The sequence below is a fragment of the Molossus molossus genome, unplaced genomic scaffold (assembly GCF_014108415.1).
Source record: "Molossus molossus isolate mMolMol1 unplaced genomic scaffold, mMolMol1.p scaffold_m16_p_22, whole genome shotgun sequence".
NCBI classification, from domain to species: domain Eukaryota; kingdom Metazoa; phylum Chordata; class Mammalia; order Chiroptera; family Molossidae; genus Molossus; species Molossus molossus.
Window position 1 is genome coordinate 24,535,712 of NW_023425358.1, and position 12,053 is coordinate 24,547,764.

Genomic DNA, 12,053 nt, shown 5'->3' on the forward strand with positions numbered 1-12,053 from the left:
CTCGCAATGTGGTCTTCTTGGAAATAGGGCCTTTGCAAGATGGAATGAGTTAAGATGAGGTCATCCTGAATTAGGGTGGGCCCTCAATTAAATGACTGGTGTTCTTCTAAGAAGAGAGGATACAGAGACAGAGGCCATGTGAACACGGAGGCAGAAATTAAAGTCACGTTGCCACCGTGGAGAACACCTGAAGCCATCCGACGAGAAAGGAAGAACCCGCCCTTTAGAGCCTTCAGAGGGGGTGTGGCCCTGCTGACACCCTGATTTCAGACTATGGCCCCCAGAACCGTGAAAGAATGCATTTACATTGTTTGAAGATGACCAGTCTTTGGCTCATTTTTACAGCAGCCCTAAGAAACGAATGCACATCCTTCTCCCTACATGAGTCACACAGTTCGAACCCAGACAAGTGGGAGGTAAAGAAGAGAACAGGTTGAGCGTGGGGTGGAAGGGGTTTGCAGTTGGCATTCGTCGGCGGGACAGCTGCAGTGAGAAAGGAGGAAGAGAGAAAGGGAGGAGGAGGGGAAGAGTCTGTGTTTATATCACCACATGTGGTTTACCTCTGGAGTTCCGGAGACCCGGACACTGCCTGACACACAACAGGCATTCACTAGACATTTGCTGGATGCAAGTGCGGGAAGTCAGGATGAACTTGATGGGTGGCTGCTCCCCAAGAGCTGCCAGCCAGTATTGCTTCGTCATATAAGGAAATCATGCACCCTCCATGAGGTCTTCTCCAGGTGTCCTGGCTGTCCCACACCACTTCCTTCTCTGCCCACACATCCCATCTTGTGCCAAAACTACTTACAGACACGTGTGTCTCCTCCTCTCACTCTTGAGCTCTGCAAGGGCGTAGCCCCTGGTCCATTCATGTCTGTATCTCCCAAAACATCAGGCACAGTGCCATGGTGCTAACTAACTAAAGTGTGTTGATCTGAAAGTTCCATTTTTTTAAGACACATTTTTTGAGCTGTTTTCTTTTTCTTTCCTTTTTTCTTTTTTTTTGTATGTACCCCTAGTGGGAACCGAACCCAGGACTCTCTGGTCCGCAGGCCAATGCTCCAACTGCTGAGCCAAACCGGCCAGGGCTGAGCTGTTTTCTTAAGAGGCAAAAGTTTACAATGTTGAGGAAACAATTCAGCAAACAGTGAGCTGAGAACCTACCCTATGCCTGACCCTGAACTAAAGACCCAGAGTCAAATAAAACCCAACCCCTTTCTTGAGGCCCTCCGTCCAGAAAGACAAGAACAAAAGCAGGTGTCCTGAGTGGTGTGTGCATTGTGGTGGCCACATGGGGTGTGGGAACACATGGGAAGTAGTATCTTAGTACGGGGTAGAGATAGCAGTGAGGGCTTCCTGGAGGTGGCGTTTGACCTGAATTTTGAAGACTGAGTGAGCAGGCAGAAGAGGCAAGAAAACAAGGGTGACGAGTCAGGAATTAACATTGTGTTGGGTCCTGAACAATTGCCTGCACGAGGAGCAGAACATGCAAAGTGACAAGAGCCAGACGATCAAAGGCAGAGAGGGCTACAGAGGCTGGATTCCGGAGGCTCCGGGAAAGACCTGGGACTCTGTTGCAAAAGCAGTAAAGAGCCATGGGGGACTTCTTAGCAGGACAGTCACACAGTGAGATGTGTTCTTTCTGGAAAGGTCTTCAGCAGGGAGGAGCAAGAGTGAAGGACAGGTGTGATACAGTTAGAAGGTAACTGTAGAGGCCTGGACGAGAGGGGCTGTGCTTTCAGTAAAGACCCAGGAAGTAGGGATGGGACAGGAGGGGTGGGCTTGAAAAATCCCTAATAGGGTAAAATCAACAGGCCTGACTATTCATTGTGTGAGCCACAGAGAGAGGAGCCACTGCAAATTTCCAGCTCGGGTCACTCTAAGAGTGAGCAGAAAAGCACCATCGAAGTTTTGCAAGACCCGGCAAGATTATGGAAAGGACACTTGGCTCAGAAAAAAAGCTGAGGGTCAGGCCAAGGTAACGAGGGGTAAACCCAACAGGTGCGGCCTCAGGAACAGGTGCATGGCCAAAAGCAGCCAAAGGCAGGCTCTCTCGTCACCTTAGGCTCCTCCAGCGGCCCTGGGTACCCTGGGCTTTGTATCTTGAAGAACAACAGGACATAAATCCACGGATGCGCTGTCTCATCGGCCCCGTGACAAAGGGACTTGAATGATTTAGAGGCAGAATATTCTTTTCTCCGTAATGGCTCCTGGAGTCTCCAGGAATAGTACATTTACTAAAATTAATGGCAAAGGCTCATTTTTCTTTTTTCCAGGAAGAGAAGTTCCATCGGTGGGATAATTGATCCTGATCTGGACGTGCTGGTGCACCAGCCAGGGGTGTAAATCATTCACACAGAGCAGCTCGAAGCCTCTAAACCAACAGCAATAGTGACAAATGGGACAGGCTGGGGACAGGCGGAAAGGAACACAGAGGGAAGATCCATCACACCCTCTCGCTTCTCACGGGGCCAGAGTGCGGGATCCTTTTCTCTGGCCTCCCCCAGCCGAGCCATCTCTCAGCAGCACTGGGCTGAGAGGGCAGACGCGGACACGCAGGGATAACTTTAGATCGGACACAGGGCTGCCAATCCCAGCTCTACCACTCCGCATGCTGCGGCCCTGGGTAAGGCCCCTCACAAGCTGAACCTCCACCTGCTCGACCTGCTGGGTTGGACACAGTGAGAAAGACGGCAACGTCTGCAAAGGACCGGAGCACAGAGCGACTCATAAATATTTGTCCAGCCCTGGCTGGTTTTGCTCAGCGGTTAGAGCATCAGCCCGCGGACCAGAGAGTCCTGGGTTCGGTTCCCGCTGAGGGCACGTACCTCGGTTGCAGTTTGTCCCCAGCCCTGGTTGGGGTCGTGTGGGTGGCAGCCAGTTGATGTGTCTCTCTCACATCGATGTTTCTCTCTCTCTCTTCCCCACCTCTCTCCCTTCCGTTCTATCTGAAGATAAATGCAAAAATGTCCTCGGGTGAGGATAAACAATTTTTTTAAAAATAACTAAACAAATATTTGTCCAGGGAATGAATGAATGAATGAATGAATGAATGAATGAATGAATGGTTGGACTGGGGCATTAGGAAATTAATTCTACTCCTCCCAGGGAGACTTGAATTTCATAAATTGAAAATGAAGAGGGCAATGCTTTACCCAAAGAAATGCTTTGAGTTGGTGACAGGGAGCACGATCCCCGAAATGCTGGCACGCAGACACCTTGTCTCACGGTGGAAGCTCTGAGGGCCCCTGACAGAGAGGAATGTATAAAATACACGGGTCGTGACCTTCGTCTTCTCTCTCCATTCAATGTGAGCAACTTGAGAGCAAGACTGGGTCTTGGTCTCCCCTGGGTCCCCAACATCTAGCATGAGGCTTGACCCACAGTAAATCTGGGGACACATACATAGTGCATGAATGAAAGGACCCGGACCCTTTGCAGGCGTTGGGTGGGGTGTCTAGAGGACACACGGCATGGAGCAGCCACCCCGTCTTGCAGAGGGGATGGAGGAAGGCACACTGGTGGCACAGACATGGACCTGGACAGAGGACATGGCACCTCCTGAGAAGCCTGGGAAAGTTCAGGAAGCCAGGCCAGTGGGAGGGGCCTCGGCCCCCGGGTCCATCCTACAATGACAGTGCTCTTTGAACTCTACCTTGTCAGCTTCTGCAGAGCAAAGACCGATGACGCCTTGCCCCTCCCTACCACCACCCATCCCTGTGCCTTGCCCATAGTTGGTCTGAAGAAATATACTCGAATGAATAAATGCACGATACAAAAATATACTGACATCCTCTCTTCTCCCAGTAAAAGTATCCCAGGCCCCAAAGGCCAGGGGCACACTGGAGGGCAAATAGGTTGGTGAGTTGGGGACATCCACAGTCAGGAAGGGTCTGCCGGCCTGCCATTGTCCCTGTGGGCCTGGCTCGGCCACAGAATCACCAAGAAAACAGCCAGCTGTGTGAGGTCACTGCAGCACACCAGCGACGCGGGGACACGCCCCCTTCTCCTGCGGTGGGTTCAAGGGTGGTTCCCACAAGGTCCCGTCCACCAGCACCTGTCGATGTGACCTTATTCAGAAAACGGGTCCTTATTGATATAATCAAGATAAAGAGCTTGAGATGACATCAAGCAGGACTTAGGTGGGCCCTGAATCCCACCGCAGGTGTCCTTATGAACAAAAGGCAGAGAGGTCTGTGAGACATACGGACACAGAGAAACCCCAGCCTTGGGAAGACAGAGGCAGAGACGGCGGTGACGGAGCCCTAAGCCGGAGAGCACGTGGGGCCCCAGATTTTGGAGCAGCAGGGAGGATTCTCCCCAGAGCCTTAGAGGGAGCACTGCCCCGCCAACACCTTGATTTCAGAGTCCGGGGGTCTCCATTGTTCAAAGCCACCCAGTGTCTGGTAATTTGTCAAGGTGGCCCGAGAAAACAATCTCCCGACCACAAACACACCAAAATAAAGAGAAAAGTTCAGCCTCGGTGAATTTATCCGGAGTCTTGCAATAATATAAAAACAAAACAAAACAGAGAACAATGCAGCTCTAATTTCAACATACGGGCAGGCTTTGTGTTTTATGGTTTTGTGTTATTTCTATTTTGATTCATATGCGGGGGTTGCACTATAATCTTTTCGGTATTTGGGGGCCTTGAAAGATCTTAATGAGTCCCTGGGAAGGGGGGATAGGAAGAGGAGAGTGCGCAGAGAGAAGCAGAGAAGAAAAGAAACGGAGAGAGAGAGAGAAAGCAAAGGAGAGAGGGGAAGACCCATTTTGCTCTGGCCAGAAGGCCTGGGTGTCTGGCCAGTTAAAGAAGACATCAGAGGAGAAAGACTGGGGTGTTCTCGTTCCAGCCAGAGCTGGCAGGCGGGGCGGGGCTGCCGGAGAAGCGGGCTGGTTCCTGGGAAGTCATCCTGTCGACTGGATGGAGGGAGGGCTCTCCCCCAGGGCCTGGGGCTGGGAGAGCCGCCAGTCATGGGCTTGGACGTTGTCTGGGGACCTCCTCTCTGTGCGGGGCCTCACCACCTCCCACACAGCAGCCAGCCCGCTGGCTTGTCAAGGGCAAAGCTGATGGGAATGACATTGACCATGGGGGGCAGTGGCCAGGGACATATACCTGCTGGAGGACAATTTGGTGAGACCTGTCACAAAACCAGAGCGGACTGCGCAGGAAGGCGCTAATGACCGACTCGGAGAGCTCTGGGCCACGCCTTGGCGTGTTGTGGGCTGTCTCCGTGAAGGCTCCGTGGCGGGGGGCCACGGGGGTACCAGAGGTCCCCTGGGTCGCAGAAGCAAAACCTGGAGTCCTCCGGCTATTTACCTTGTGGGTAAAAGGAGGAGCGGGCTCTCTCAGATGCTCTGTGATCTCAGCAGGGAACTGTTCTCAGAAAAATACACTGAATCAAGAAACCTTCCCACTGGGCAGGAAAAGATTTTAATTGTTCTTGGCCCGCGCCAGGGAGTGGAGCACGGCTAGGTGAGCATGGCTAAAAGCAGAGACTGGAGAGTTGGACAGACCCAGATTCAAAGTGTTACCAGCCCGTGGCCTTGGGCAAGTCAACGCACTGTTCGGAGCCTCAGTGAGCATGTTGCTGCCCACGTGCCTCAGTTTCCCTACTTGTAAAGTGGGGATAAGAACAGTACCTATCTCCCAATACTGACAAGGGGATTGTAAATGACAAATGTTTAACCTAGAACCTGGCATATAGCAAGCGTTCAGTAAATGGTGGGGTTAACATTATCCTGTTAATCTTTTATATGTGTTGTTGTTATTAATAGTCCAGGAAGAGCACCGGCATTGACTAGATGTCAACTTTCACAAGTTATCTCAGCTCTTTGAAGCCTCGGTTTCCTCATCTGTAAAATGGGATGATGATTCTGACTTTGCAGCCTTAGGACGATTCCATGATATTAGGGGTGTTAAGGCTTGATGCACGGTAGCCATTGAATAAACACCGATTCCTTCCTCTTCCCATGAGGCCGCCCTGCCCTTGGAGTGACACATGTGAGGCAGGAACTGGAGTCAGACACAAAGGAGCTTGGAGATCATCCAGGAGTGAATGTCATTGGTCCACTTTGGGCCCACCCCCAGAGTTTGCAGCCAATGGCAGCATGTCTCTCTGCCCATCCCCTTCTGGTTCCCCCTACTTCTGGCCTACAGGCCCTAGAGACTGTTCGCTGTTCGCTGCCCGGTCTCAAGCCTGGGTCCCAGGAGAACGCGCACAGGGGCAGCACTCACCAGCTCCAAGCACCTCCGGCTGGCCTCCGCCTCCCGCTGCACCAGCTCCTCCATGTCCGCCTTCAGCTCCTCCAGGCGCCGCTGGTAGTACTGGCTGCTCTCCCGCTGCTGGGACTCGGCCACGGCTGCCTGCGACAGCTCCTCGCCCATCTTGATCAGACTGTCCCGAAGCCGGATCACCAGGACCTGGAGCAGAGCACACGCCCACCTTGGCGTTAGAGGCCGGGGCAGGGAACCGGGGTCCGGGAAGAGGGATCCTTTGCCGAGTCTCTGTGTGTTTTTATAATCCGGAAAATCATTCTGATTTCTGGCATAAAAATGAAGAATGCACTCTAAAAATCGAGGAAATGATAACTGATATTCTCAGAGGCCGCGTGGTATACTGATGAGAACCCTGACGCTGAACAAGATCTGGGTTCAAATCCCAGCTCTACCTCTTCCTGGCTGTGTGACCTTGGGCAGGTAATTTAACCTCGCTGAGAGACGGGCATGGTCAGAGCACCTCCGTCCCAGCGACACTGTGAGGACTGAACAGGTTAAGTCATGCAGAAGGCTGAGCTCAGTGCCAGGCGCTCGGGACATTCGGATAAGAGTTGGGAACTGTTTGTATTTATAGTGGCCTTCATGCCTCTCAAGGACTGGGAAGCAGAGTGGTCAGTGGAGCGATCACTGCCCCGGCGAACACGCCCTTCCCCAACATGGGTTTTGGTTTCCCAATCTGTCTAACAGGGAGGTTTGAGTAGGCAATCTCCCACAAGCCTCAGCCCCGCTGTTTTACGGCATGTGTCCTTTCCTGGGGGGACAGATTCCACGAGGACACAATGACACCACAGAGAGAAGGGCCGTGGGCATCCGCAGTGCTACAGGAAACAAACCCGAGGGCTGTTCTGCGGAATTCCTCAGTTCCAGCGAGCCTGGGAGCAAATGGTTCCGGTGGGCCAATACTGAGTGCTGACCTAAAACGAAGCCCACCTGCACATTCAGGCCCTTGCTGGGAACGCCCAGCGCCCCTCCAGATCAGAGACAGAAGAAACGCTTTCTTATTACTCGCTTCTCCTTCGCCTTTCAAATGCAGTTCAGCAGCACTGTCAAAGGGCGCAGGTGGCTTACAAGGAAGTAGACTAGTTCCCAAACTCTGTCCCAGAAGCACCCATCTCAAGGACCTGGGATTCCACCCAATTCACATGATGGTGGGGGGCGGGAAGTGGGGAGTGAATTTGGAGATCGACTCTGCCATTTAAAGATATTCTACAATAGTTTTCTTCTCTGCGATCACTCGACTACGCTAGAACCAAGTGAAAAAAGATACACAATAGAGCCCAACATTAGGTGTTTAATTATTTAAAATACAGCAGATCAACGTTTCGAGGTGCTCTGCAGAGACGATTATGCTTTGAGGGATGCCCTGAGAAATTCTGCGGGTCACGGAGGGTCAAGACGAAGAAGAATGTTTCTTTGTTCTTCACCCGCAGCAGAGTTCTTAGAGACCAAATGCCCGAGAAGGGGTGGGGAGGAATGTTCCAGAACGAGGCACGCAGCCTCTCATTGTCCAGACGCCCTGCCCTGCGGTGGGTAAGCCAGAGAAATGAAAGCCTGGGTCCAGGGTGGAGGGACGGGCAAGTGTCAGTCTACTCCTGTCACTGATGCTACCTGGCTTTGTCTTGAATAAATCACTTGCCCTCTCTGGGGTCATCTCGCTCCATCCTACCTGCCCCATGGGGCTGTAGTGACTGGTCAGTGGAAGAGCTGATGTGAGAGGATTTGGACAATGATAATATCCGCAGTCGATGTCTCGTGTCATCGGCCGAGAGAGAGCTAAATATGAATATGAATAGAATCACTGAACTCCAGGCCAGTCCATTCGAGTCTTATCTGTCTGTCAAGGTCCAGCATCAACGCCACCTCCTCCTGGACGTCTCCCGGGTTCCCCGGCCCGAAAGGACCTCTGTCCTCCAAGCCTCACAGTCCTCTCCCCATGTTGTGGGTATTTGTGCACACACCTTACCCTCGCCCACAGCGCTCTGAGGTCTGGAAAGAGTCTGTTTCTTACATCTACAACAGCCTAGCACACACCGGATGCAAAGCCAATGTCTGCGCAACGTGAGTGTGGGGCGGTAAGCGGATGGATGGGTGAGTAGGTGGGGACGGCAGAGGGGGATCAGAGACGGGCAGGCGGGCCAAGGTCTGCAGGGAAAATACACGGAGGGAAGAAAGAATGAAGGGAGAGGGGACAATGAGCACATGGAAGGGGGATGATGGAAGGACCGACAGTGGCTTATGGGGTTGGAGAGAGACAGTGGAGGTGGACAGGTTGAACGGACAGGTAGTGTGTGGAACAGTGTGATTGGAGAAAGGAGGGAAGGAGGGAGAGAAGGAACTGATAAGGGAGAGATGAGGGCGTATCCAGATAAAGGCACAGGCGTGGACAGATGGAGGCGGAAGGACGGACAGAGCTTACACACACTGCTCACTCCTCCAGGCCCGAGCGATAGTCACACACCAGCCAAGTACCTCAAACCTCTTAATCTGCACTTTCTGGAACTCCGTCTTGTTCTCCAGGTCACAGATGACGGCCTCCTGCCTGCTGACAATGGCCCGATCCACGGTGGACTTCTCCAGATACTCAATGCGCATCTGAGCCACCTGCAGCTGGGGACAACACAGGGGCTCCGTTGGCCACCCGCCGGCCCTGCGTCCCGGGATGGAGACACACGCGGGCCCCAGCCAGGCCTCTCCCCCCCGCTTCCCTCTCGGCTCAGGTGCTGTATGCTGAATGCAAATAAGAACTGCTGATTGCGATCCAAGGACCCTCATCCAGACCAGGGTCTCAGGGGCTGGGAGGTGACATTTCCTGGGCCTCTGCGGCCAAAACAGGACTTTCAAACAGTGCCTCTCTCACCTTCTCCCCCTGCTGGGCTAGGGGAGCGAAGCCAGTCGGTGTGCAACAAGCCTCAGCATCCAGGGGCACAACCCAAGGGGTCGGGAGCTAAGCAGCTGTACCAGAGTTGAAACCCGCCGCCACTTTTCAGCTGCAGGAGCCTGGGCAAGTCGGGTCCCTCCCCCGAACCTCAGGGCTTCACGCCTTCCTGGGAGGACTGAAGAGGAGTGCTGAGACCCAGCAAATGGCCACTGCTGCTGTCCTTTGTGGTGCTCGTGACCCGGTGCCTGTGGGCATCTGACTGGCCCTCAGAGACTGCTGTTCTCGAACAGCTTTGAGAACGTCAGGGGTAAGACGACCCTCAAGCGAAGGAGGGAAGTCAGGGGTTTGGAGGAACCTTGACAAAGGAACATCTCCCAAAGGAGGGTGACCCTGTCTTGCCCAGAGCGTCCCATTTCCTTGGAGCCATTTCTCAGAGGGAGAAACTTCGTCACCAAAATGCTGCTGGGTCTACGGCCCGGGACATGTTTGGATGCTGACCGGGCACAGGCAAGAGTGTGTGTGTCTGTCTGCGGAGACTGCTGTCAGTTCCTCTGGCATAAGACTGAATGAGTGAGTGAGTGAGTGAGTGAACGAACGAACGAACGACAGTGTCCAGGACCCAGTGTGTGGCCCCGGAGGGAACCCAGCGCTTCCCTTCCTCCCCCACGGGGCAGCAGCGCTGAGCACATACTTGTTCCTGCAGCCGGTGCTTCTCCTTCTTGGCTTCCTCCAGCTGCAGCTGCAGCTCTTGGATCTGCCCAATGTCAGCAGCAGACTGGTTGGTGAGACAGAAACACGTCACCCCGAGAGCTCAGGCCCTGCTGGGAAACAGCCCCTGGCAATCCCTTCTTCCCCACCCACAGACGTCTAAATCTCCCCGAGTCTCTGTGACAGTGGCTGGTTCCAAAGGGGCGCCTCTCACATCCTCCCCCACGTCCTTCATCTCCGTGTTCGCCAAGTCACTCCCGTTATATAAGCCCGGCGCTTTGGTCACCAGCCTATAACTTTATTACGTACCCTTGAGAGCCCAGACAGAAACACACGGGCCGCAGCCCTAGGACCAGATTCTGAGGGAAGAGAACTATTCTGAACATCAGGTAACTAGGATTCCGGACCTGGATACTGGCTTTGGCCCAGGGCCATGTTGCACCCCAGTATTCCCATTTGCAAAATGGGCTGCTTGTCTCTGCTTAGCCCTTCTGTAAGGGGTTTGTTCAGAGATTAAATGAGGCAATAAAGAGTAAAGTTTCTTTAAAAAAAAAAAAGAAATAGAGCTCTGGCCAGTCTTGCTCAGTGGTTAGAGCATCAGTCCACGGACCAATGAGTCGCGGGTTCAATTCCAGCCAAGGGCACATACCTGGGTTGCAGTTCGTCCCCGACCCTGGTTGGGGTCGTGCAGGAGGCAACCAGTCGCTGTGTCCCTCTCACATCGATGTTTCTCTCTCTCTCCCTTTCTCTCCCTCTCACTCTATCTCAAGATAAACAGAAAAATATCCTCCGTGAGGATTAAAAAAACAAGTAGAACCAAACTGTTAAGCGTGATTATATCCAATGAGAGGGATTCCAGAGGCAGGAGGGTCCTTCAATTTCTATTTTCCACGTGTATTTATCATTGAAGTAATTTACAATGGACATATGAATATGAATAGGCTGCTTTTGGAACGGAACAAATAAAGAAACTTCCATTTTGAACAAAAGCAAGTGTGATTCACAAACGCAGAGGACGGCACAGGCTATTTTTGTGGTGGCTGTTATCACAGTGATGATATAATTGATTTCTTTCTGTTATTATCATTCCTTGTGTAGCAGAAACCCCCTCAGATCAAATCTCTGCAGGATGCATGTGAAACCTGGCAGGCATTCTACCGGGATCTCCTCTGGGGGTACAATGTGGGGGAGGTGCTCACTGCTCTTGGAGGGAGCGATTGTGAAATTATGCAAATCAGATCAGCTATGCAGATCAGAAATCTGCCAGGGGTCCTCACTGCATCCCTCAGCTCCAACCGAAACCTCTGCTGCCCCCTGTCCTGCCATCGTGCCTCCTAATTGTTTTCTGGGTTCATCCACTCCCCACCCCCCATCTCCACATCAGCTCCTTGGTCCAAACCCGCTCTCTCTCCCCTGGACTGCGCTTTCGTTCATCCAGTAGCTGCCTACTGAGTGCTGACTCCAAGCCGGGCTCTATCTGAGGCTCTGGGATACAGCAGTGGGCAAGGCAGAGAAGCCTGTCATTGTAGAGCTGACCATCTTGGGTGGCATCCTGGCCACTGCTCTCCTGCTCTCGCCCCTGAAAAACTTTCCAGTGATTCCCATCACACATAAAATGAAATCCAAACCCATCACAGTCTTGGGTCCTCCTCTGCTGGCCTCATTGAGCTCATCCCATGCCTCTCAAGTGAACCATCATAGGCCCTCTGTGTGTGCTGTTCCCTCACTATTTCCCTCCCATCTACCTACTGCTCCTTGTTCAGATCTCCAGCCAAGTGCCACCTCCTCGGGGGAGCCTTCCCTGACCTCCCACAGAGCTCAGGATTTGCAGAACCATGTTCGTTTTCTGTCTGGACTCTTAGCTGGGTTTGCAAGTCTCGCCCCTCTGCTCTGGGTGACTATGTGATAAGGTCTGCCCAGACCTCTACAATGAGCTACATGAAGGCAGGAATGGGGTGTGCTTTTACTCAACACAGTATCCTTGTCATTTCACATGGTGCCTAACACATAGTGGAATGCTGAATGAATGAATGAATGAATGAACGAACAAATGAATGACGTTGATAGATGGAAGGGTGGATGCATGGATGGGTAAGTGAGTGGAAGGATGAATGAATGGATGGATGGATAAATAAATGGATAGGTGGTGGGTGGGTAAATAAAAGATAGGTGAATGGGTGGATTGAT

The 12,053-nt window shown here is 52.6% G+C and overlaps 1 protein-coding gene across 1 annotated transcript in view; it reads right to left on the reverse strand.

Annotated features, from left to right (window-relative positions):
• Positions 1-12,053, reverse strand: part of MYO18B (myosin XVIIIB) — a gene marked incomplete at its 5' end in the record, with an annotated part of 230,771 nt that overhangs the window by 57,364 nt on the left and 161,354 nt on the right. The window contains 3 exons of the mRNA XM_036277288.1: positions 6,239-6,424; positions 8,750-8,887; positions 9,850-9,933. Coding sequence (XP_036133181.1) covers positions 6,239-6,424; positions 8,750-8,887; positions 9,850-9,933 — 408 coding nt within the window. The remainder of the gene's footprint in view (positions 1-6,238; positions 6,425-8,749; positions 8,888-9,849; positions 9,934-12,053) is intronic.